Source organism: Spermophilus citellus (genome assembly GCF_964194105.1).
Source record: "Spermophilus citellus genome assembly, chromosome: 2".
Taxonomy (NCBI): domain Eukaryota; kingdom Metazoa; phylum Chordata; class Mammalia; order Rodentia; family Sciuridae; genus Spermophilus; species Spermophilus citellus.
Genome location: NC_138183.1, coordinates 72,118,518 through 72,144,148, shown reverse-complemented (window position 1 = coordinate 72,144,148; position 25,631 = coordinate 72,118,518). Strand labels below are relative to the sequence as shown.

The following is a 25,631-nucleotide window of genomic DNA, read 5'->3' as shown; positions in this document are numbered from 1 at the left end:
CCTATGTGTTTCCCTTTAATTCCTTTCGTCTAATTGCTCTGGCCCGTGTTTCAAGAACTATGTTAAATAGAAGTGGTCTTGTTCCAGTTTTTAGAGGGAATGCAATCAATTTTTCTCCATTTAGAATGATCTTGGCCTGGGACTTAGCATAGATAGTCTTTATGATGATGAGGTATGTTCCTGTTAACCCTAGTTTTTCTAGTGTTTTGAACATAAAGGGTGCTGTATTTTGTCAAATGCTTTTTCTGCATCTATTGAGATGATCATATGATTCTTATCTTTAAGTCTATTGATGTGATGAGTTAAATTTATTGATTTCCGTATGTTGAACCAATCTTGCATCCCTGGAATGAATTCCACTTGATCATGGTGCACTATCTTTTTTTATTTGTTTTTGTATTCAAATTGCCAGAATTTTATTGAAAAATTTGGCATCTATGTTAATTAGAGATATTGGTCTGAACTTTTCTTTTTTTGATGTGTCTTTGCCTGGTTTTGGAATCAGAGTGATATTGGCCTCATAGAATGAGTTTGGAAGTGCTGCCTCTTTTTCTATTTCCTGAAATAAATTGTAGAATATTGGTATTAATTCTTCTTTAAAGATCTTGTAGAACTTGGCTGTGTATCCATCTGGTCCTGGGCTTTTCTTGGTTGGTAGACTTTTGATGGTGTCTTCTATTTCATCACTTGAATTGATCTGTTTAAATTGTGTATATCATCCTGATTCAGTTTGGGCAAATTATATGACACTAGAAATTTGTCAATGCCTTTGATGTTTTCTATTTTATTAGAGTACAGGTTCTCAAAATAATTTCTAATTGTCTTCTGTATTTCTGTAATGTCTTGTGATATTTCCTTTTTCATCACCTATGTTAGTGATTTCAGTTTTCTTTCTCCTTCGCTTGGTTAGTATGGTTAAGGGTCAGTCAATTTTATTTATTTTTTCAAAGAACCAACTTTTTGTTCTTTCAATTTTTTCAATTGTTTCTTTTGTTTCAATTTCATTGATTTCAACTCTGATTTTAATTATTTCCTATCTTCTGCTGATTTAGGTGTTTATTTGTTCTTTTTCTAGGGCTTTGAGATGTAGTGTTGTCATTTATTTGTTGACTTTTTCTTCTTTTAAGGAATGAACTCCATGCAATGAACTTTCCTCTTAGAACTGCCTTCATAGTGTCCCAGAGATTTTGATATGTTGTATCTGTGTTCTCATTCACCTTTAAAAACTTTTTAATCTCCTCCTTGATGTCTTCTGTAACCCATTGTTCATTCAGTAGCATATTATTTAGTCTCAAGGTGTTGGAGTGGATTTTATTTTGGGTAGTAACTCTACTTTTTTATATTTGCTAAGAGTTGCTTTGTGGCATAGTATATGGTCTATTTTAGAGAAGGATTCATGTGCTGCTGAGAAGAAAGTATAATCTCTCGTTGAAGTTTGGAATATTCTATATATGTCAGCTAAGTCTAAGTCATTGATTGTATTATTGAGTTCTATATTTTCTTTGTTCAGCTTTTGTGAAAGAAGTGTGTTAAAGTCACACAAGATTATTATGTTGTGGTCTATCTGACTCTTGAACTCGGGAAGAGTTTGTTTGATGAACATAGCTGCTCTGTTATTTGGGGCATACATAATTGTTAAGTCTTGTTGGTGTATGATTCCCTTGAGCAGTATGTGTGTCCTTCTTTATTCTTTTTGATTGACTTTAGTTTGAAGTCTACTTTATTTGATATGAGGATGGAAACCCCTATTTGCTTTTGCAGTCCATGTGACTGGAATGATTTTTTCCAAACCTTCACTTTCAGTCTGTGGTTGTCTTTTCCTATGAGATGAGTCTCTTGGAGGCAGCATATTGTTGGGTCTTTTTATTTTTTATCAAATCTGCTAGTCTATGTTTTTTTTTTTTAGAGAGTGAGAGGAGAGAAAGAGAGAGAGAGAGAGAGAGAGAGAGAGAGAGAATTTTTTTTTAATATTTATTTTTTAGTTCTTGGCGGACACAACATCTTTGTTGGTATGTGGTGCTGAGGATCGAACCCGGGCCGCACGCATGCCAGGTGAGCGCGCTACCGCTTGAGCCACATCCCCAGCCCTGCTAGTCTATGTTTTTTGATTGGTGAGTTTAGGCCATTAACATTCAGGGTTATTATTGAGACATGATTTGTATTCCCAAACATTTTTGTTTATTTTTGCTATTTAACTTGACTTGGTTTCTCCTCTGATTAGTTTTTCCTTTAGTGTAATACCTCCCTCTTCTGATTTTCATTATTGTTTTCTATTTCCTCTATGTGAAACATTTTGCAAAGGATGTTCTATAGTGCAGGCTTTCTAGATGTAAATTCTTTTAACTTTTATCATGGAAGGTTTTTATTTCATCATCAAATCTAAAGCTTAATTTTGCTGGATATAAGATTCTTGGTTGGCATCCATTTTATTTCAGAGCTTGGTATATGTTGTTCTACGATCTCCTAGTTTTGAGGGTCTGGCTTGAAAAATCTGCTGAGATACAAATTGGTCTCCCTCTATATGTGATCTTATTCCTCTCCCTTGCAGCTTTTAAGATTCTATCCTTCTTCTGTATGCTAGGAATTTTTATTATAGTGTGCCTTGGTGGAGATCTGTTTTAATTTTATACAATTGGTTTTACAATTTGTTCTTCATGCTTGGGAAATTTTCTGATATTATCTCATTGAAGAGATTGTGCATTCCTTTGGTTTGAAACTCTGTGCCTTCCTCTATCCCAATAACTCTTATATTTGGTCTTTTGATGCTGTATCATAGTTCTTGGATGTTCTGTTCATGATTTCTAACTTTCTTCACTGTGTGATTGACTTTATTTTCCAGATTGTATAGTTTGTCTTCATTATCTGACATTCTTTCTTCCAAGTAATCTAGTCTATGATGCTTTCTATTGAGATTTTTATTTGGTTTATTGTATCCTTCACTTCAAGGATTTCTGACTGGTTTTGTTTATTTATTTATTTCAGAATCTGTATTTCTTTCTTGAAGTAATCTTTTGTTACCTGTAGTTGCTCTCTTATCTCTTTGTGGAGTGATCAATTTTTGCCTTATTTGCTCATTTAGGTCATTCTTTAATTCACAGATCATTTTAATTATAACCTTCTGAACTCCTTCTCTGACATTTCATCAACTTTGTTGGTCATGGATTCTGTTATTGTAGTATCCTGGTTTGTTTGGGGCACCTCCCCCTTTTTTTTTCATGTTGTCTATGTGTCTTCCTTTCTTGCAGTGTAAATCTGAGATGTTACAGTTTCTACCCTATATTCTTGTCGTACCCATGCTGATTGTCTGTACCTCACTTTGATGTTGGGCTTCCAGACCCTGGTGGTGTCCCTCAATGTATGCTACTGCAACTAAAGTTGGTGGTGGCAATAGCCGAGGTAACTCTAGATGATAGTGGGGGTGTCCCAAGATGGATGCATCATCTTACAGAGATGGGGCTAAAAGAGTGTGCCTTACATTGTCTTTGGGATGCCTGCTCTGAGATGCAGTTGCTTCTAGGCCCTGTCTGTTGTCAAAAGGTAGGGGCTACTGTGTGGGGAAGGCTATGGTGATGATTGCACTGTCCCAAGATGGAAGTAGGTTAGGCTTTGGCTCCATGGTGTGTGTGTGGGGGGGTGAGGGGTGGGGGGTGGCAAACTTAGACCTACCCCGGGCCTGGGTCCCATGTATGTCAATGTGGGTGGATCTGGGCTGTCTGTCGGTCTTAAGAGGCAGTCCTGTGCCAGACCCTGAGCTCCTATGGGTGTCTCAAGACTCATTATTAAGTCCTTAGATTGCTGTTGTCATATAGAATAAAATAATTATAACCTACAGATACTCAATTCTGCACATATAAAATGTTAGCTGAAATCACAGACCATTGGTATTTAATGAAAACTTTCAAGTAAAATGTGGTACAAGTCACTTTGAGAATTTAAAATAGAGGGGTTAGCTTTTATTCTTTCCTTAGAAATATAAGGGAGAAAATATGATAAAATGTGCCTATTTAAGGTAAATCCATACTTTATTTCATCATCATAAAGTTGAACTTCAGTCTAAATCAATTTAATAAAAGATGTATGTAGGGAGTTTTTTTTTCTTAATGGTAGAAATGAGATTTTAAAAACTATTTCACCAACATGTATAGTACTTACAAGACACGCAGTAAATCTTAATTTTGTCCTGCACCCTTATTTAGAAATTGCCCAGCTCAATGTTTTTCCTACTGTTTTCCATTAAGTATGAATATTCTAGTGCATATGAATAGGTATTCCCTACAAAAATGATTCTGGGATGAAAGAAATCTGGAAAATGCTGGATTAAGTGAAGTTTAACTGTCTTTTGTTTTAAAAAATTTCTTGGGGTCTTTAATATTTGAATGTACATGATTATGTGTGTATGAAAGTGCCCAAGAATTAAAAAATTCCCCAACAGTGTTTGACCACAACCACTTTACTTCCAGAAATACCAATTAATGCTCCCAGATCAAATTTAGCAAAGTGGTAGATTAATATAAAGAATAAAGGAGAAAGAAATTTAAAGTGTCAGGTAGAAGAACAGGGCTGTTGCTAACAGCAATAAGAAACAGTGGATACTAATTTGGAATAGGAGATTACCTCAATTTTGAACAATAGTTTCTTTTCCTGGTGAAGATGAACAGTCTATGCGATACTCCAGTTAGAAAAAAAAGTCAAAACTAGGACTACTGATTATTACTGATATGAAAGCCTTTACTACACACTGCCAGCCCCTTAAGACCAAGAACAATATGGGTTACAGGTAGCATTCTACTGATGTTATTTAAAATAACATCCTTGAACAAGAGTTACTTCAACAAAAATAAAAGGTGTTATAGATTTTATGCAATGATATGAAGAAGAAAATTTCTTTCCTCAACAACTGGTCAGTGAAAGAAGAAGCTGACAGAAGATGAACTTCTAGGTTCTCAAATAAGTATTGGTGGAGTTTCACCACTGCAGCAAGAAAAAGGATGTGAGTTCACTCCTAAAATAGAAAAGGGGGGAGAGAGAGCTGTGTTTGACAGTGAGGGTTTGGGTGGGTGGAAGGAAACAAGAGACAGGCGAAGGAAGAAATGAAACAGGAGAGACATCTCATGAGGGATTTCAAGTAAATGGTTGTGTGATATAGCTGCTGATCCTCATGCCCCAGAACTTAAGTAAATCCTCAAAAAACATTATAATCAGTGTGGTTTGATTTGGTTTTTTTTTTAAGAAATTGATATTTTATTTGGCAGAGAACCAAGGCAGCATCTGCTTGTATGAAGTTAAGGGATAGCTGACATCTAGGTGACTCCTTTGGTAGGCGTGTCTGGCTACCTAGGCAACACCTGCTTCCCCTTTATTCCCTCTCAACTGGATCCTGCTTTTCCTCACATGTCTACCCAACTGCATCCAGCAGAAGCCAAACTCATTTGCAGGTCCAGAGGAGATTCTGGTTTGTTTGAGCCAAACATGGCATTCTCCCTGCCCAGGACTGCCCAAGACTGTTAGGAACCTAATGGTGGCCACTAAGATTGCAAGGAGGAGGTTTCTGGGGAAAGTTTCCCAAATTCTGAGCAAAAAACTTCAAGAAAAAGATCATCATATTTATTCCCATGAACATTTTCATGCCTTGTCACAAGGTCTGGAATAGCTTCATTTCCAGGGAGCCAGTCTGAGGGTAGAGGCAAGAGAACTGTGGAAGCTAGACATGGTGCACAGGGGGTGTGTCCTAGCTCTGGACTTTTTGTTATATAAGATCATAAATGTACTTATTGTTTAAATCAGTGTAAGAATTTTGTTTCTTGTGGGAAACAAACTAGTGCACACTTACAGAGATGTTATGCTCCCTAACTTGCATTCTGAAATGTGTTCCTGGATGCGAGAGAAGCAATGCAGTTAAATACAGACCAGCCTAAATAATTTTATTTTATTTTTTATTTATTTATTTTGGGGGTGCCAAAGATTGAACCTAGGGCGCTTAACCTCTGAGCCACAGCCACAGTCCTTTTTATATTTTATTTGAGACATGGTTTCACTAAGTTGCTCAGGACCTTGCTAAGTTGCTGAGGATAGCCTCAAACTTGTGATCCTCCTTGCTCAGCCTCCAGAGAAACTGGGATTATAGGTGTTATGGTTTGGATATGAAGTGTCCCCCAAACCTCACCTGTGAGACAATGCAGGAAGATTTGGAGGAGAAATGATTTTGTGAGAGTCTTAACCCAATCAATGAATTAATCCCTGATGGGATTAACTGAGTAGTAAACTAGAAGCTGGTGAGGTATAGCCAGAGGAAGTGGTTAATTGGTGGTGTGGCTATGGAGTATGCATTTTGTTTCTCAAGCTGCAGTCTCTCTCTGATTCATGATCACTGTGATAATGAGCTGCTTCCCTCTACTACACTCTTCTGCCATGATATTCTACCTTACTCAAGCCCCAAGGAATGGAGCCAGCCTTCTCCAGGCTAAGACCTCTGAAACCATGACCCCTCAAATAAACTTTTCTCCCCCTACAGTTGTGCTGGTCAGATCCTTTAGTCACATCAGCAAAAAAGCTGACTAAAGCAATAGGTGTGTGCTACCTTGCACAGCCCAGCTTAAATAATTTATAATCTGCAGTCAATCTATGTTAGACATCTGTAAAATTTGAGAGGGGGTAAAGATTAAAGGATTGGCTCATGAGAGGTTGGTAACTCCAAAATCCGCAGGGCCAGGTAGTGAGTTAGCTTCAGTTCAAGTCCAAAGGCCATCTGTGGCATCTGACCATCTGTCCCTCTTGCTTGAGAGAGGTCAGTCTTTTGTCCAAGTCAGACCTTCAGCTGACTGGTTGAGGCCCACTCACCCACTTTATGAAGGCCACTCAGCTTTACTCAAAATCTACCAATTTAAAAATACATCTCATCCCAAAACACCCTCCCAGAAACATCCAGAGTAATGTTGAACTATCTGGGCACTAAAGCTTAGCCAATTGACATGTACAATTAACCATCATGAGCATTGTTTTACTTGATAACGAGTTTCTTTGGACCTCATCACACTCTGGGAATACCAAGGCATTGTGTCATACATATGATGATTTTCTCTCAAGGGTTTCATGGTAAATAAAAGAACAAAATCACATAAAGGCAATAGCTAAAACCAAGACAGAAGAGAAGAGAGAGAAAGATCAAACCCTGGGAATTACTTGGCTAACTGCAGGTAGGAAATGGAAGAGAAGACGGTGATGGAGCTGCTGGAGAGGACAGAGCAATCCATCCGGGCTCACAGACAAAGCCTGAGAGTCAACATTGCTCAAGGTGTGAGCAACCAAGGATGTCAACATTCAACAGAGACCAGATCTCTAGGAGTTCTTGTCTTGGGGTATAAGCAGATAGCATGCCAATATGAGCTATTTGGGAAACATTTAATAAAGTCATTACTCAAAGAGTGCAGCAAGCGTAAGAAAGAAGTAGGGAAATGATAACATTTAATGCAGTGCCCGGGTACAATTAAAAAGGGACACAGAGTGTGGATGTTGGAGAAGTATTTAGCACCCCTAGGTTAGAAGAAACTTGGGAAAGCAGAGCTTCCTCGAACCCAAGACCTAGAGAACTAACAGGAGGTGTGACCTTGAGCAAAGGGCTGCAACAAGCTATGTCAACCCAGACAGCCGGGAGCCGGATGGGGAAACACTCTGTCCTGACCCTCCTTCCTGCATCACCTGTGGATGTTCCCACTGACTCCTGGGTGGGAAGCCAGAGTGAGGTTGCCTGACAAAGTACAAGGCACCCAGTTAAACTTGAATTTCAGGTAACCTTAAGTCTTTTATATTATATGTGGCATGAGACATACCTACCTCAAAACTCATCTATTTTTCTCTAGTTGGTGTCCTGAATACTCTAAGACATTCTAGAAAAATAAAGATTTAGAAAATGAAATATGTAGATGGACAATACTTTTAAGATTTCATATTTACCTTTTAACCAGAGTGTTCATTTCTTTTAACAAACTCGGGGAAACAGAATAACTCATTTATTCTAAAGGATCTTCAGAGCTGATTATTTTATATATATAAAGACTGTACACTGCCTGCCTTTTCTTGCTACATATTGCACTATCTATTCAAAGTTATGGTTTGAATGTCCCTTCAAAAACTCATGTTGAAATTCAGTTGCCATGGTAACTGTATTAAGAGGTGAGACTTTTCAGAGATAATGTCATTATCATGAGCATGGTCTGCCCTCATGAATATATTAATGCTGTTATCACAGGAGTGGGTTAGTTATCACAAGAGTGGGTTTTTAATAAAAGGGGTAATTTATCCCACCTTTTTCTCCTCTCTCTGTTTCAGACATGCTAACTTGCCCTTCCACCATATTATGACACAGCATAGAAGCCCTCACCAGATGCTGGCTTCATGATCTTGGACTTGTCAGCTTTCAGAAACTTGAGACAAACCTCTATTGTTTATAAATTATCCAGTCTGTGATATTGTTATAGGAGCAGAAAATGACAGACATAGACAACTTCTAAATTTTAATTTTGTAATTATAAAATTTTTAACTTCTAAAATTTTTACATCACATTTTTTACAAGCTAATTTTGCCAGATTTTTGCAAGATTACCATGGAGGCCTTTGATGAGACAAGAATTCTAATTATCTGAGTCTTTAAACCAAGACCATTCTGATCATATGGGTTGCATTTGTATTAATTACTATTATGGTTCAGATATGAGATATATCCCAAAAACTCATGCATGAGGCAATGTAAGAATTGTTTGGAGTTGGAATGGTTAGATTGTGAGAGTTATAACCTAATCAGTGAATTAATCCATTGATATGTATTAATTTGGTGTTAACTATAGTTAAGTGAGGAGTTGTTAGAGGAGGTGGGTCACTGCAGGGGCATGGGGAGGCCTTTGGAGTTTATATTTTGTCCCTGGTGAGCAGAGCTCTCTCTGCTTCCCGGTTACCATATCCTGAGCTGCTTTCCTCCTCCTCACTCTTGCACCACGATGCTCTGCTCACCTGGGACCCAGAGCAATGGACTTGGCCTCTGAAATCATGAGTGCCAACTAAACTTTTCTTTCTCTACATTATTCTTGTTAGGTCCTTTTGTCATAAGGACGAAAAAGTTTACCAAAACAATTACCCAAGCCCCCACTCACACCAGCATGTGATTATGACAGACATCTTCATGTTAATTAATTCCTTCTCCATTTCTGAGTGCCCACTGTGATTTTGACACTGGTGACCCTCACATGAGTAGACATGGTCCTCACTCTCTAAGAACTCATGCAACATGGCCGTAAGACAACTAAAAGAGTGCCATAAGAGAGAGATGCAAAAAGCACAAGCAGCTGAAGGAACAGCTAATTCTGGACTTGAGAGGAAAACCAGGGAATATTCCTGAGAGGCAAGGTATTTCTCAAAATAGTAAAAGTTAGTCACGTTCTATATTTCTTTGGATATGTAGTATCCTTATGTCTTTAACACTTTAATTCTAGTTAATTTTTTTAAATGATCAAGAAGGGTTGGAGATGTAGCTCAATTGGTAGAGCACTTGCTTAGCACACACAAGGCCCTATGTTCAATCCCAAGCCTCAACAACAACAACAAAAAAGTTCAGATTTCTTTCAAATCTCACATTAGATAACTAGAATTCCCATCAAATCCCTCCGGTTTCACTGAAATTACACTGACTGTATCCCTGTTTTCCCATATCCTCAAAAGATTTCATCCAGAATAAGGAGAACAATACAGTGCAACTAGCTACCATAGATAAAGTCCAGAAATACACACAAACACACACACAGACACACACACACACAGACATACACACAGACACACACACACACACACACACACACACACACTGAACGGTATTATAGGGCTAGGGTTGCTTAGACATTGTCCATTTGAGTTTTATGTCAAATCTAACTATCACCTGTATTTTTATTTACTTAAAATTTGTCTTTAAAAAAGAGAGTAAAACAGTGGTCTCAGAGGATAGGAGGGGGAGGGGAGAGAGAATAGAAAGATGTTGGATAACAAGTATCAAAATACAGTTAAAAAGGAAGAGTAAGTTTCAGTGTTCCATAGCAGAGAAAGGTTAAGTACAACAGTTTCTTGTATATTTCAAAATAGCTAAATAGCTATACCCAACACAAAGAAATGATAAATGTTTGAGGTGACAGAAATGTTAACTACCCTGATTTGATTAGGATCTATTATATATTGAAACATCATACTGAACAAGATAAACAAGTATAATTACTGTGTCAATCAAAATGTTTTTCAAAAAAGGAAAAAAATCATCAAATAAAATTTAAGCTGGCTTACTTTTTAAAACTTATCCACATATAGGTAATCATAAGCTTGACTATACTAGTTTTATCCACTTATTCTAATAAATTTTAAAAGAAATACACAGTACATAAAACAAAATAAAGTAAAATTGCCACAAATACCATCTAGAATTTCATATCCTGAGTGGTATGAATACTAAACTTGGTGAAAAGACAAAGTAACTTATGAAAATAAAGTCATAAACACACTGGTCTAGAATAAAAGAATTTGGGTTTAAAGGAACCTAATTCCATTGCATTTATTAAGACAGGCAATCATCAACTGTTATATCCATTATTCTTTCATTATCCAAAGAACTGATTCAATACATTATTTTAAAAAGGGTACAATAGGACTAACAGTCAATGAGTAGAGTTTTTGTTTTACATCTGAATTTGCATAAATTCCACTCTCATCATGCCAAGTGTGGATGCCAAATCTTTTGGAACCATCTAGGTCTGTGAACTGTGAACGGCATTTTCTGTGGACTATTGAGTAATCATCTTGACAGAGAGGAATCTATGAGAAAAAGAGAAATAACATTGAATGTCTAAAATATGTAAAGACAAAAGATCTCCAAAAGTTGATCTTAATATATTATTCTTATAACCAAAAGTAAATTTTTAACAATTAATAAATTTATTCTCTCAACACATGACTCCAGAAAATGACTATTGCCTTTATAAGTAGTTCAAAATCAGAAAGAAAAATCCAGTTTATATTTTTTATAAAAGTAAAAAGGTAAATTGTAATGCAAGTAAATTTTTTCTAAATTCTGAGTACATGGCATAAAAAGCAATTGAAGTTTTATGATCATCCAAATGAAACCAAACATTAAAATTTAACTACCATTCAACACGTTTCATTGTTGTTATTGTTGTTAATATATGTATAACCATTTCAAAGAACATCATCTTGGGTTGCATCTTTAATAATCGCTACCAAGTCAGACTTCCCACAATGGTAAATGCCACAGTCTAGATTCATTCCTATGAGAAATTAACCTCAACATCACCCAGTATAGTGTAAGATGTTTTTCCTTAGGCTACTTCATAAAAGCTTCACTGTAATAAAACAAGACATTATCATTGACCATTTCTAAAGGAAATATTGATTCTTTCGTAGTCCACCGGCATGATGGTGGACGTGGAACATAAAGCCTTTTAACTGATTATCTAATTTCTGCTTTAAATTGGCTCTAATTTTAAAGCACAAGGACAATATTGAAATTAAATTGCCAAAGCTATAAAACAATGAATAACACCAAAGTAGTTCCAATCTTAAGATTGGTTTTCTTGAAAATTGAAAATTTTAACCATATGTTCAACCATAATAGTGTCCATTTATCAATTGAGTTCCTGTTATGGGCTGGGCACAGTACTTGAGTGCTTTTATCTTTCAGTCCCTCACTGGGATCTGAAGTAAGAATTACTACTCCTATTTCACATGTAAGACAAATTGCTTAAGATCTCAAAAGGAGAGACTTTAAAGAAAGCCAATAAATAATAGGGAACTAAACCAGGACTACAAACTAGGTGTGACTGACGGAAAGACCCAATGTCCCACTAGAAACCTTTAATAATTAAGAGATGAAAAAATATATATACTATGAAATCATACAGCTACATAACATCCATGTCATTATTTTACATATTTTGGACTTTAGCTTTTGCCAATGGGCCATTTCTTTGCTTTTGTTTTTATTTGCTGTTGCCATTGTTGTTGGTGGTTGTGGCTATCGTGGTTGATTGAATGGTTAGTGGGTTAGGTAGAGGTACTTTCCATGAGATCTGAGCAACAATGTCTCAAACTGTACCAACAGAAGGAGATGGGACCTTCTAGTTTCCATCCCAACTGTGGTCAAACTCAAGAGAATTTCAAGTGCAAAATTAATGTGTTTCTTTATCATCTCATTGGTAAACAGTAGGGTCTGCTTTTGTGAGATTAGCAACAAGATGAAATGCTATATTTCAGGAAAATGATTCTAATAGTAGAAGTACTAAAGACCAGAAATGGAAAGGACTGGGTTAAAAACCGTGCTGAGAATTGGATCTCAATAACTCACATCATCAGTTGATGGACCGATAAACAAATGGGGTCTAAGGATACATTGAAATGATTGAAAATTGAAAATGTTTGGAAATTGTGGTGATCATTATACAACCATGTCATATACTAAAAAACAGTGAGTTGTACACTTAAGAGGGGGAATTTTGTGGTATGTGGGATTATATCTCAATAAAGCTGGTATTTAAAAAAAAAGAATAAGTGCATTGAGGGTAGTGATTCTGAAGTTAGAAAAACTAGTTAAGAAAGAGTTGCCTTTTCATACAGATGACATTGAGTGCCTCCCCTTATCAGTGATGTATCAGTAAAGCAATTCTAAAAACAAAGCAAACAAAAAAGTCAAACCCATGAAACGGGGAGTCATTTGAAAATTATTCTCCTTTCTATGTATGGTACTTGCCCAAAAGGAGGTTAAATTTTTTTTCAGAAATATGCCCACCAAAGAGTAAATTAATGTCAGCTTCTAACATGAAAAATAGGATTTTTTTTTTTTTGGTACAGTAAGCCTTGTAATCCAATGGACAGTTTTGAGTATTTCAGAATGTCAATGATCAAATGTCAAATCGTGGAGTTCTCCAAATGTGTAGGGAAAATATCCTTTGCTCTGATGGCTTAGAGAAGAGTTAAGAGGACTATAGGGAAGAATCTATCTACCTGGGGAATTGCAGAGAGGAAAAAAATTAAGAAAACCAGAAAGGGTCCATTGCCAACTTTCCCATCCCTGGACTTTAATCAAAGTCCCTTTGTCCTGGGCAGAAAGAAGTGCATTAGACAAATAATGAAAATAATGGCAAAAAGACATAGGGGGCCATCAGGCCACATCCTTGTGGAAAACTCTGGTAACAGATCACCTTTCAAACTGTCCTTTCAATTGCCTGCCATGACCAAGCAGAAGGACCCTCTAAAAGTCATCTATCCTGAACCATCTTTGATATCCTGTTTCATAAACAAGATCTGAAAGTAGCTGCTAGTCTATAGAAAGGGGTGCAAATGGGGCTACAGAGTTGAACATTGAAACTGGGGCTGGATGGGGGTCACAGGAGGCTGAGTCTTCCTGAATACACCTTCTTGGCTCTAAACAAGGCCACAGAGAAAGAGAAAAAACTGCCAGTTACAATGTGCACATGTTAGCCATTAATGCCAGCAAGGAAAAAAGCACCAGGTAGAGCACAGCAACACCCAGAGACACCCAGAAGAGGCAAAGAACATTACAGGTAAACTCCACCTTCCCTCTGTTATCAGGATGCTATGTCACATCCCCCTCTTCTAAAGATGAATATCCTCTTAGGGAGAGTTTCTCTTACTATTGATGCAAACCACCCCACACATAGTATAAAACAAAAGCCATCTTATTGTGTCTTGAGATTTTGGGGGTCAGGTACTTTGGCAGGGTATGGCAAATACAGAGTTTCTGCTCCACAACATCTAAGGGGGTTAGCTGTGAAGACTTGAAAGCTGGGACAAATTGAGGGCTAGGTGCTGGAAACATCTCTTATTCCAACTGGTAGTTGATGTTGGCTGTCCACTGGGATCTTGGCTGGGCTGTGCGATGGAACAACCATATATATGTCCTTGATGAGCTTCCTTACAACATGGCAACTAAGTTCTGAGAATAAGTACCACAAAGTGAACCAGGAGGAAGGTGCACTTCTTCTTATTAGCCAGCTCCCAAATCCACAGAGCATCACTTCCAGGGCATGTAATATAGACTCTGCCTCTCAGGGAAAAGAGCATCAAAATTACATTGTAAGATCAAATGGGATGGGAGCACAAGTCGCAGCCATTTTTTAAAAACACACTTTGTTTCTTCTTTTCAGAGAGAAAAGTAGGATATATTAACATCCCTAGGTTTGATTATTTTCTGGGAAGACTCACAGTTGTGTATATATGCAATTGTACTCATGGCTATGATTTATTACAGCAAAAGAATACAAAGAAAAATCAGCAAAGAGAAAAGGTACATGGGCAGAAGTCCAGTGGAAGCCAGGTGCAAACCTCTAAGAACACTTTCCAGTGGAGTCACAGGCAAATATAATTCTCCCATCACTGAATTGTAAAATGCTCTCTACTAGGGAAGCTCATTAGAAACTCAGTGCCCAACGTTTTTATTCGGGACTGGTCACATAGGCATCCTCAGCCTGACATATCCCAAAATTTCAGACTCCCAGAAGTAAAACATGTTTGGCTAAACCATATCGTTTGCACAAATAGATTATACCCAGTGAACCATTCTACTCATGGAATTCTTATCCTGAAAGCCAAGTTTCTAGATGTCAGACAAGCCTTACAATCGGGCTTTTTAAAGGACAATAATCTCAGCTCTGCTATGTTAGCTCTTTACTGCACATAGGGGATGGGGAGAAGTGAGAATACTTTTTTAAAGAAATTAAACACTTCCACTGAGAAAGGTTTACTGTGGAACCAAAGGAAGCATTACTTGGTGGAAAGAATTAAGTGTTTTCCTACTGCAGGTGGGTTGGGAAGAAGGCTAATTACATACATACATGAGTCGACAGAAGCAGGAAGATGCTCAATGCCCTAATTTAATAGTTAAATCTTAGCTGTTCTGGGGGGAAAAAAGACTCAGGATATAATGGAGTGGGGGAAAGTATTTAGAAATTGTGTACAGAGACAGCTTTGTAAAATACTACACTTTGGTGGCTGGCCCACTATTTGGTGCTACTCAGTTTTGGATTTCTGTCACAGTTTACTCAAAGTCAGGCAGGCATTTGCAAGCTTTTTCTGAACCCTTCAGATAGGAGATAGTAAATGCAAGAATTTGTCCAAGGTGGGCAATGGGTCAGAATTAGCACTCAAAGGTTTATGCAAAACCAGAGTGAAAGGCACATTTCACAGGAAGAACTTAGAGTACTTAGGTGACTAACTGGGGATGAAGAACCAAAGATGATTCACAACTTCAAATCTGGACGGCTGGGTGAGTTATCATGTTACTAAAAAGAAGAAAGAAAGACTTGGGGTGGGGGGGGTTGCCGGAGGACTTCTTTCAGAGGGGGAAATGATGAGTCACATTTTAGACTTTTTTATTTTGAGATGACATCAGTACAAAATGTTTATTTGGAAGGTGGTGGTATGGGACAGATGGCCCAGGCCTGGAGAGAAGTCAGTGCCCCATGCCCAGCAGTAAACATTGGCAGGGAAAAAATAGAAAGAACATTATTGGTACTATGCATTATATTTGCATGTGGATTACATAATTGTACTCTATCAATTTTCCTAAGGTTGAATAATGTACCAGAGCTATGTGTCCTTGTTCTTAAGAAATCCACATTGGTCTATTTAGAGTAAAGGAGCATAAATATCTAGTCTTCTCTCACAGGGGAAACTGCTTAATATAGGAGCTACTTGTGTAATTCTTGCAACATTCTTGTAAGTTTAAAATTATATAACAATAAAAAGTTGTAACCCAAAAATGATGGTTGATGCAGAGCCCTGGGAGTTGCTGAATTCCCTGAAATTATATAAAGTGAAAGCAGCATGGTTCTGGAGCCCAAATATTGGGGATGCCCAGAGGTGGGGCCATAAAGAAGCCATGAAGGACAGAGAAAGAAATGTAAGGAACGTGTTGCAATGTTGTAGGTCCTGCAGCAGCAGGAAGGTTGAAGAATGCAGCGGTAGCCAATAATGTTAACTTCCAAGGAAACATGACAGCGAGCAAGACCCGACCAAATGCAACAGTATAAATCGATCTCTAGTTGCCTTTGACTGTGCTGCTTCAGAAGAGGTTTGGGAGTTCAATAAAACAAGCCGATACAAGACAGAAAAGAAAGTGCCAGAGAAAGGAACACTGAGGGCAAAACAGGCCCTGCAGATACAGGAACAGCTGACATTGCATCCAGAGAATCACTGCAGGAGAAAGAGAGCCTTCAGAAAACCAGTTAATAAAACTTTCTTCCCTTTCTCTTCCTTCTTTTTCTTTAATAGATCATGGCAAGACAGATTAGTGAGTAGGTTTCCCAATTGCCCCTTCCTCATTATGAGGACCAGTTTAACCCCTTTCCCTACTCCAATCTGTAAAATATATCAATGTGTCTTTAAGTGATGGGCTGGACGAGGCCCACATCACTCCACCCCCACTGCTGTATTCTTATTCTCAGCACCACTATCTCCTGGATCTTTTTTTTTTTTTCAGAATTAACTGACACTGAGTTTCTTAGTCAATGTATCCTCAGTCCTCACCCAGTCTTTCAGTAGGCAGTTCCCTGGTTACATTTATTATTTGGTTTCATCCTCTTTCATTAGGACTTTTTTTTACTTTTGGTAGTTTTGGGTTTTTTCCAAGGTCATTTTCAGTTTTAGACCTGCCTTCTGGAACATCAGTAACTCTGGGTAATTTATATTATAAGACAATTTGAAAGCATAGTCTCAATTCTTTCATCTAGCTCATCCATAAAAATGCATAATGGGTTGTTTCCTGGCCAAATCAGTCACTGCAAACTAACCTTGTGTCCGCCATTAAAGATAACTATTAGCCACCTGGCCATAGTACAGCAAAGACCATCCTTCCCTAGTACAGCTGGAAGTAAAATCATTTGAGGTACTTCATTTACTCTTAAATGGCATCTGAAGCAGTACACTTATTTATGTGAATGTCACATTGGATAAAATAAAAGTGGATGTAAAAATATTCTACTGTGTTATTTCCCTTCATTATTTTCAGTATACCTCATGTATGAAGATTTTCCCACTTATAGGCAGTTGACTGAAGACCTGTCTTCCCCTAATAATTTTCTACTAAGCACACATGTAAAATGGTGTAGAAGGAAAAGAACGATTCTCTTATGGCCACATCTATCTTCATCTACCTGGGGAGCATCAGGGGACAAATCTCCATACTCATTTCCTTCACTAAACTTCAAGTGATTTTATTCTTATTGGATATTTTTTCTCCCAATGATTACATTACAAATACAAGAATAATTGCCAAATGTAGCAAAAATAAATATGGAACTAATGGGATATATATTTTTGTTATGTATTTAAGATACATTTACTATACTTCTTCTTACTTGATAAAATTTACCATGGAAAGAGTTTGTAACAATTACAGATATTCATCAATGGGAAAATAGTCATGGAAAGTACAAAGAAATTTAGTCTGTGGGTATAAATATAAGTATGTATATCATAGATAAATCTTGTCAACATAATAAGGTTTCATATGAACAAAATTGCCACAAAATAAGATGACTTTAAAAGATTAATATCACACAATTTTAGTTATGGCCAGCTCAAAAACTAAGCAAAGTGCTATCAAACATTAGATACTAATATATTTTTTCTTTTTAATGCACAAAGTTTGACTAGTCCTATCATTTCAACCATATAAAATACAAATACCACTTTTTAATATATTTTTTATAGTTATAGGTGAACATAATACCTTTATTTTATTTATTTATGTGATGCTGAGGGTCGAACCCAGTATCTCACATGTGCTAGCCAAGCACTCCACCACTAAGCCACAACCTCAGCCCCAAATATCATTTTTCTTATTCTTCAATTTATGTTAAGACATTTGCCTCTGCCACTGATTTATATTTCTAATGGGTTATATATAAATCTGAAACCTAGCTTTCTTGATTTTAAAAACTTTTTTCTCTTTACAAAAGTCAAATATGTTCACTGTAGAAATTAAGCGTAATCAAAAAGAGAAGAAAAGAAATCTCTCATGATCCCAAATTCTTTGAAGTAGAAATGAGCTGTATGACCTAACTCATAAACAAAAAGCAGAGCTTGATTATTTAACTTCAGAAAGTGATGTCAGACAAAGGTAACCGGGCATGGTGGTGCTCATCTATAATCCCAGCTATTCAGCAGGCTGAGGCAAGTTCAAGTCCAATGCAGGCAATTTAGTAAGATCCTGTCTCAAAAAGTAAAAATCTGAAAGAGAGATGGGGATGTAGTTCAGTGGCAGAGTGTCTACCTAGTACATGAGAGGTCCTGAACTGGATCGCTGGTACTGGGGAAAATAAGGGAGGGGGAATAAAATAAAAAGTAAAGTCTCAGGATAAACAGTATATTTCTACTGAAAAGACACAATACTAAAAAATACACCCTGAGACGTGATAATCCACAATTTCAAGGCTGTTGGTGATACATGAGATGAATAGGGAGTTAAAATATTTACTTGCTAATTTTCAAGCAGCCTCCAATTAAATGTCTGGCAAGGACTTTAATCAAGAAGATTACTTGGTCATAAAATAAATAGCAGTTTCAATGGAACAGAATCAATGAGATAGAGTCAAATCAAAGACTAGAATTTGAGAGTAAAGGGCCTGTAAAGATCATTCTGTCCTGAGAAACAGAAACAATGGGAGAGACAGATGTTAAGGAACTAGCTCACTGGATTACATTAGAGTGTGAGGGCTGGCAAATCGTAAATCCTTGGGGCAGGTAGGCAGGCTAAAATTAGGCAGGATTTTTATGCTACAGTCTTGAGGCTGAATTTCTTCTTCCCCATGAAGCCTCAATGTTTTGCTCTTAAGTTTATCAACTGATTAGATGAAGCCTACCCACATTATTGAGGATAATCTCCTTTACTTAAAATCACCTGGTTATAAATATTAGTCATTTTACAAAATAGCTTCATAGCAATATTTAGGCTAGTATTTGACTAAACAAGTGGGCATCATAGCCTAACCAGGTTGACATAGAAAATTAATCATCATGGCTGTCCAACCCACTAATCTTCCGCTCAGACCACCAAGGCCTACAGCATTGGATTATGCAATTTAGTCTAGTTTGTACAAGGGTGGATGAAAGCCTGCCATCTGGAGTCAGGCTCAAGTTCACTTTGGACACATCTGCTATGTCATGACTACTCTTTATTGAATAGGTTCTCTAATACATAATTGTAACAGGGATGGTTTCCCAGGGTAACTGTGAGGGTTAATTGAGCAGGTAAGAAAACCAGGCCAGTGCCTGAAGCATAGTAGACATTCAAAAAATGCTATTCCATTTCTCTTTTCTCCCATCTTTCTTCTATCCTTTCCTTCATTTCCTCTTCCTTCGTGTTATCCACCAGCAACTCTATATTTGTATGCAGGAAGGCAAGTCCTATTGTATCCCAATCAAAAGGGGAAGTTATAGAAGCCCTGTAGAGCTGCACGAACAACTACCAGCAGATCCTGAGGTTGCAGCTGTGGCCTAGAAATGTGGTCCTTGATCCCGGCAGAATGACATGAGACTCAGAGTCAGAATCATTTGCCTATCGAGCTACAAAAAATATGCCTACATATACCTACAAGATCAGCACACATATATATAACACACATTGAGGTCTCTCGGGCAGAATTCTTAAGTTCAGGAAGATCACCATCTCTTTCTGGATCCAAGTAATAGAGGAAACAGCATTATGTTAAAAAACAAACTCTGACATGAATAATAAGATAGGAGGTACAACCTCATGACCTCTTTCTTCTCCAATTCCACCCCCATCACTTCCTCATTAACAGATTCTAAAAATCTCATTCCTTTCATTCAATATAAAAAAGATAAATAAGCATACTCAGTAATTGGCAATTATTCTTTTGTTAACAGATAATGAGTCAGAACTTAATAGGAAAAAAGGGGAAAATTAAATAGTGAATATGTTCAGATGCTGTTCAAATAAAAGTAGAACTGAAATAAAAGCAATGAAGACACATTACGGAGCCTAGAACATTATCTACTCAAATGTCAGCTTTAATTTCCAAGGTACAAGTTTAGCTGAACCACATTTATCCCAGATTACAAAGTTTATACATGATTATTTTAGGTGAACAAACTTATATCACACAACTTCCCATTCTATTATTTTTAAAACAGCTGAAAAAGAAAAAAAAAAAAGGAAAATAGCAGGCCTGTCTATACTGAAATGAAACCAGGGAAAACCAGAGGGACCAAGAATAAAGACACAATTTAAAGGTCTTAGAAAGAACTGGGCATTGACAGCTAATTTATTTCAGAGAAGTGATGCTTCCTATAGAGCTCTACTCTGTTCCAAATTCATTTTTTGTCTCAGTTCTTCTTGTTTTTCTGTGAGCCATTCCTGATTTCTTTTAAAGGTCCCAGGTAGGCATCCTTTTACAAGAAGGAAAAAAAAGCGCCATTCCATTCTTCAGGAAGTTCCTTTGCTGTGAATGAAGCTAATTAATAAGGGCTCCATAGTGGTACTGCCCCCATGCCCACCTCTGTCTGTAGCCAAGAAGCACTGAGGTCTGGATGATATGAAAAATATTTACCATCCCGTCTGACTGAGCAAGTCCTGAGGTTCCTGGGCATCCAGGTACTGACCTGGCTTCTTGGAGGTCCAGCCTAGGCCCAGGTAGACATCACACGGGAAGCACAGTGCCTAGGGCCCATGAAGCTTCTAGGAGCCCATAAAGTTTTTTAATGGCTTTTAAAAATCAGAATTTTTTTAAAAAGAATATAACAATGGGAATGCATTTAATACCACTGGATTATACAAGAAAAGGGGGTTGAAATGGTAAATTTTGTTAATGTATATTTTACCACAATCTAAAAATGCAGGTGCCATTTTAAAAAACAAACTCTACCAAATGATCATTAAACTAGAAAATCATGCTGATTATATAATATCCACAAACATCTCAGGGCCAAAAGCCAATGGCAGTGTGTACTGAAGTTCTCTGAAGGAGTCCTTCTATATTAAAGATCCTGCAGGGGGTCTGGGGTTGTGGCTCAGCGGTAGACACTCACCTCGCACACGCAAGACCCTGGGTTCAATCCTTAGCACCACATAAAAATAAATAAGTGAAATTTTAAAAAAAAAGATCCTGTAGGCTGACCTGGGTTGATTAGAACACACTGTAATTGTGAAAAGATGAAATGTTTCAGCTCAAGAACCAAAATGATCTTCCAGTCTCTGTTTCTGAACTAACTTCCTAATAATCACTAGGTAAAACTCTTGGACTACATCACTAAGCTTAGCAACTCCTAGCCTCCAGCAACCCTATAGCTAAGAAGGCGGTAAGATGTCAGCTGAAACCTATAGAAGAAATGCCCTGCTCTGCTCCAGCCCCCTACCTGAAGCCCCCACCCATGTAATGGCAAATATGTCAATTTATGACTTTTTCTTTGTTCATGTAACCTTCTCCATTACTTCTCCATTACAAAACATATTATGTATGGTAACATGTATTCATGTTCCCAGGCCCTGGTCCCTTATATTTGGCCCTGAATAAACTTACTTCCTAAGGAGCAAGAGCTGTGTTTTGCATTGATAGTAGCTATTATATAGAAATTTTTGCCTAAAATAAGATATAAAAGTCAAAAAGTACTTCCCAGGAAAAAGTGAGTGTTAAGTACTTTAGTTTTATGCAAAAATACTCAGTGGTAGGTACATTGGTAATAATTTCAGGAGGGTTAACAATAACAGGTTCACAAATACAGCTATAAAAATACATTACAGAGCCAGGCACAGTGGTACACCTGTAATCCCAGTGGCTCAGGAGGCTGAGGCAGGAGGATAACAAATTAAAAGACAGCCTCAGCAATTTAGGAAGGCCTAAGCAATTTGGCAAAACCCTATCTAAAAAAAAAAAAATCAAAAGGCTGGGGAATGTGGCTCAGTGGTTAAGTGCCCCGAGGCTCACAACCCTGGTAGCAAAAAAAAAAAAAAAAAAAAAAAAAAAACCTCACAAGACAAATAGGCAAGGATTCAAGCAGTGTTTAAAAAAAAGGGGGGGGGGGTTCTCTGCAAAAATGCTAATGAGAAATAGAGCCTAAAATATATATTTCTTTAATAAGCTTTAAATGTCCCCCCAAGGGAAAAAATCCAAGTGAATTATATTTGTCTTTATACCAACTCAATCAAAAATATATTTTTCTATTTATCTATTGTAATGGAGGGAGGCGCCTATGAAGGTAAAGTGTTTCAAGCCAAGGAAAATCATCATGCACTGCTGAGTGCAGAGATCCAAGGGAGGTCTGGGCCAGCCGGGTCCTGGAGGATTTCAAACCACAGATAATTTCCAATCAGCACAGAAATACAGTATTTTAACAATGCTATGTGCATCCCAGTGCACAGAGACCCAGGGGTAGGGCAGGCCAATCCTGCTTTTGTTATAAATAACTCTAAAACAGAACAGCTTCTTTTCTTTACTATAAGACAGTGCATGCAGTGCTGAGGTCCATTTGGAATGCAGGCTAACTTTTAAAACATAATAATTGAAAACTTCCTCAGCTTTCTATTTATAAATTAACTAGATTATACAACAATTTTGGGTTTGGAAATACTCATACACCTAGAAAGACAATTCGAAAGGTAATTCCAGTAAAAAAAAAAAAAAAAAAAAAAAAAGATGCTTTATACTTGTGACTGAATAATTGATAGCTGCATGGCTGGAAAGAGCCACCAACTTTCAGGTGCTGCTGAAGTTCACTGGGGGCTGGTCATCTGATTCACAGTCTTTGGCCTTGCCCTCTGTCCTGCCCTCTTGTATATTAATTTCCAACATCCATACTTTGGATCTAGCCAACATCCTGGTTTATCATGCCTTCACTTTTTCAAATTAATGAATTTGATACATATTAGAAACTCACTCTCATGGCCACACCTTATCCTCTGTCATTTTCCGGAACTGTCCTACCTCTGAAATAGAGTAAATTCTAATACACCTCTCTTCAATCATGACCTCTTCTAGCTCTCTCACTCCTGTAGCTGCTCTCATATTGTAGTTGTTGTTTTTTTTTAATCTGTATTTTTGTGTCTTTGACCTTTTAACTTGCTGAGCTTGCCAGTCCCTGAGCCAAACTAATTCTTTTCCTTGCTCATCTCACTAGAGTCAGTAAACTCTCTACTATTATCCTCAGCTTGCTGCCTTGTCCTAAGGACTTGCACATCAATCCATCAGCCTTGGACCCATTCTCTAATATACCTTCTCTGCAACTTATCCTCTGTCCTAGCTCTTTAGGATATGGAGAAGCTTTTAAGAGAAGATATCTGTAAGCAAAATTGAGATGCATTAATGAGCCTCCAGCTTAAGAAATGGAGTTCAGAAGATACAGATCACAATTTTTTTCCATTCCTCTCCTTGGAAATGACTTATTAGCTTTCTTTGTCTTTATCTATCTTTCCTTGTCTTTATTCAGAGCTATGAGATGATAACTTGCATTCCCTTTACCTCCAATAATTCTGCCCCACTTTATATAAAAGTGAATTAAGAAAATGTAATAGAACATAATATGAAAATTGAAGGATAGGTTCATGCATGTTTGAAATAATAGGCATCCAAATGCTTTCATATTTCTTCGAGAATTACATAATGGCAAACATAGTAAGATGAATGAGTGGTGAAACTAACTTCTGCTAAGGCCACATGCCATGACTCTAGGAAGTCAACAAATATGCTCTTTTTCAATATTTTGTGAGTCATACATTTTCATGCATGGTAACTTCATTGTCAGAGTTCCATCACTCCACTGCTGGGTTTTAACCATCTACTGTTATTATAATTTAAAATATTTTTTGTATCCTGTAACAATATAATGCAAGCACTCATTAAATGTGGATATTAGAAGCAGTGCTAAAAGTATGCCTTGAAATCATTTATTCTGGCACGGAAGTTAGAAGTGAACAAACAGAAGTCTGCAATAAATCTAAATAACTGCTATAGCATGCTGTGCTACTGATGTGGGAACAAGCAAAGCAAGAAATATTAGAAACAATGCTGAAAATATTAAAAACAGGAACATAAAATATAATGGGTAAAAATTGATGTGCCCTGAAAATAAAGCTCACATTCTTTAAATTTATTATATTTAGTTCTTTGAATTTTGTGAGTTTCTTTTTCTTTTAATTTTTTAGTTGTAGATAGACAGCATGCCTTTATTTTATTTGTTTATTTTTATGTGGTGCTAAGGATCAAACTCAGTGCCTCACACGCGCTATGGAAGCGCTCTGCCTCTGGGCTACAGCCCCAGCCCCTTTTGTGTTTAGTTAGGTGTCATGCAACTTCCTTTTGCTCAAGGATTGAGATAAGGCCATTATAAATAAGGAAATAGGTCTGAAGTGTATATTTAAATAATATACTTCCTTATGATTTTCTAATTATTAATGATAATGCTTATTGTATGGGAAAATTCTAAAAAGGATTAAGATGAAGAAAATCACCTAGAATCTCAACATTCAATGGCCAAATTTACTAGTACTCCAACATTTTTTTTAGTTTTTAAATTTCCTCTATATTTTAACCATTTAGGGTAAACTTAATACATAATTTGACATCTTAATTTTTTTAACCTTCAATGAAGATTTATTAAGACACTAAGAACTATCTATGGCATTATAAAGACTGTACAATATCTCATCATATGATTATAGTTAACACCATTCCTAATAGAAATATTTAGATATTCCCAAGTTTTGCCATATAAATAATTAAGTAATTTGTATATTTTGATATAAATTTTGTTTCTCATTTGATCAATTGTTCACTGGGAGATTTTATAGAAGGAAAATTATTAGGTCAAATGGAATCTTAATGCATATTGCCAAATCCCTTTCCAGGAAGATTGAAACAATTTAGTTTTCCTAGCAACAGATAAAGTACACATCTCACTCCGTTCTTCACCTCACTGAGGATTATTATTTTTAAAAATATTGCCAATATTTTAGTAAAAAAATCTTATTATTGTAACTCGTGTATTTTATTATTTGTAAATTGGTTTTTTACCTATATTTATTAGTTAATTATATTTCATACTTTTGTAAGTTACCTCTATATGTCCTTTGATTGTTTTTCTAAAGTTTTTAACATTTTCCTTGCCATAAGTATGAGTTCTGTATGTATTGAGTTTATCAATATATTAAACTATTGTATTTGCTGTTTTTCTGGTTTGAATGCTATTTTAAAATAAGAATATAATATATACTAAAGGTAATATTATAAGTCTTTTACTTCCTTAAAATTATTATATATATTTTATTCTCATCTATTTGTTTCTTCAAGTAATTCTTAGAATCCTAAATTCTGATGGAAAACAAACCACTGGAGTTATATTAAATTTATAAATTTAATTTATTATTAATTTTTCAGTTCCTTTAAATGCTAGCTATTCTTTTTCATTCAAGATTTCTGTCTCAGTTATTTTTTGATTTTTAAAAAACAAATAAACGAACTTAGTAGCTTCTGCCCCTGTGTTCTCTCGGGGGTTTCCCTGTCAGGCTCAGCTGGAGTCAGAGTCCAGTCTCATACAAGCTGGAGGTCCAAGATGAC

The 25,631-nt window shown here is 36.7% G+C and overlaps 1 protein-coding gene across 1 annotated transcript in view; it reads right to left on the bottom strand.

The window, feature by feature from the left end:
- Nucleotides 1–10,653: 10,653 nt before the first annotated feature.
- Nucleotides 10,654–25,631, bottom strand: part of CFAP95 (cilia and flagella associated protein 95) — a gene marked incomplete at both ends in the record, with an annotated part of 63,672 nt that continues 48,694 nt past the window's right edge. Inside the window, one exon of the mRNA XM_081282248.1 lies at nt 10,654–10,842. Coding sequence (XP_081138374.1) covers nt 10,654–10,842 — 189 coding nt within the window. The remainder of the gene's footprint in view (nt 10,843–25,631) is intronic.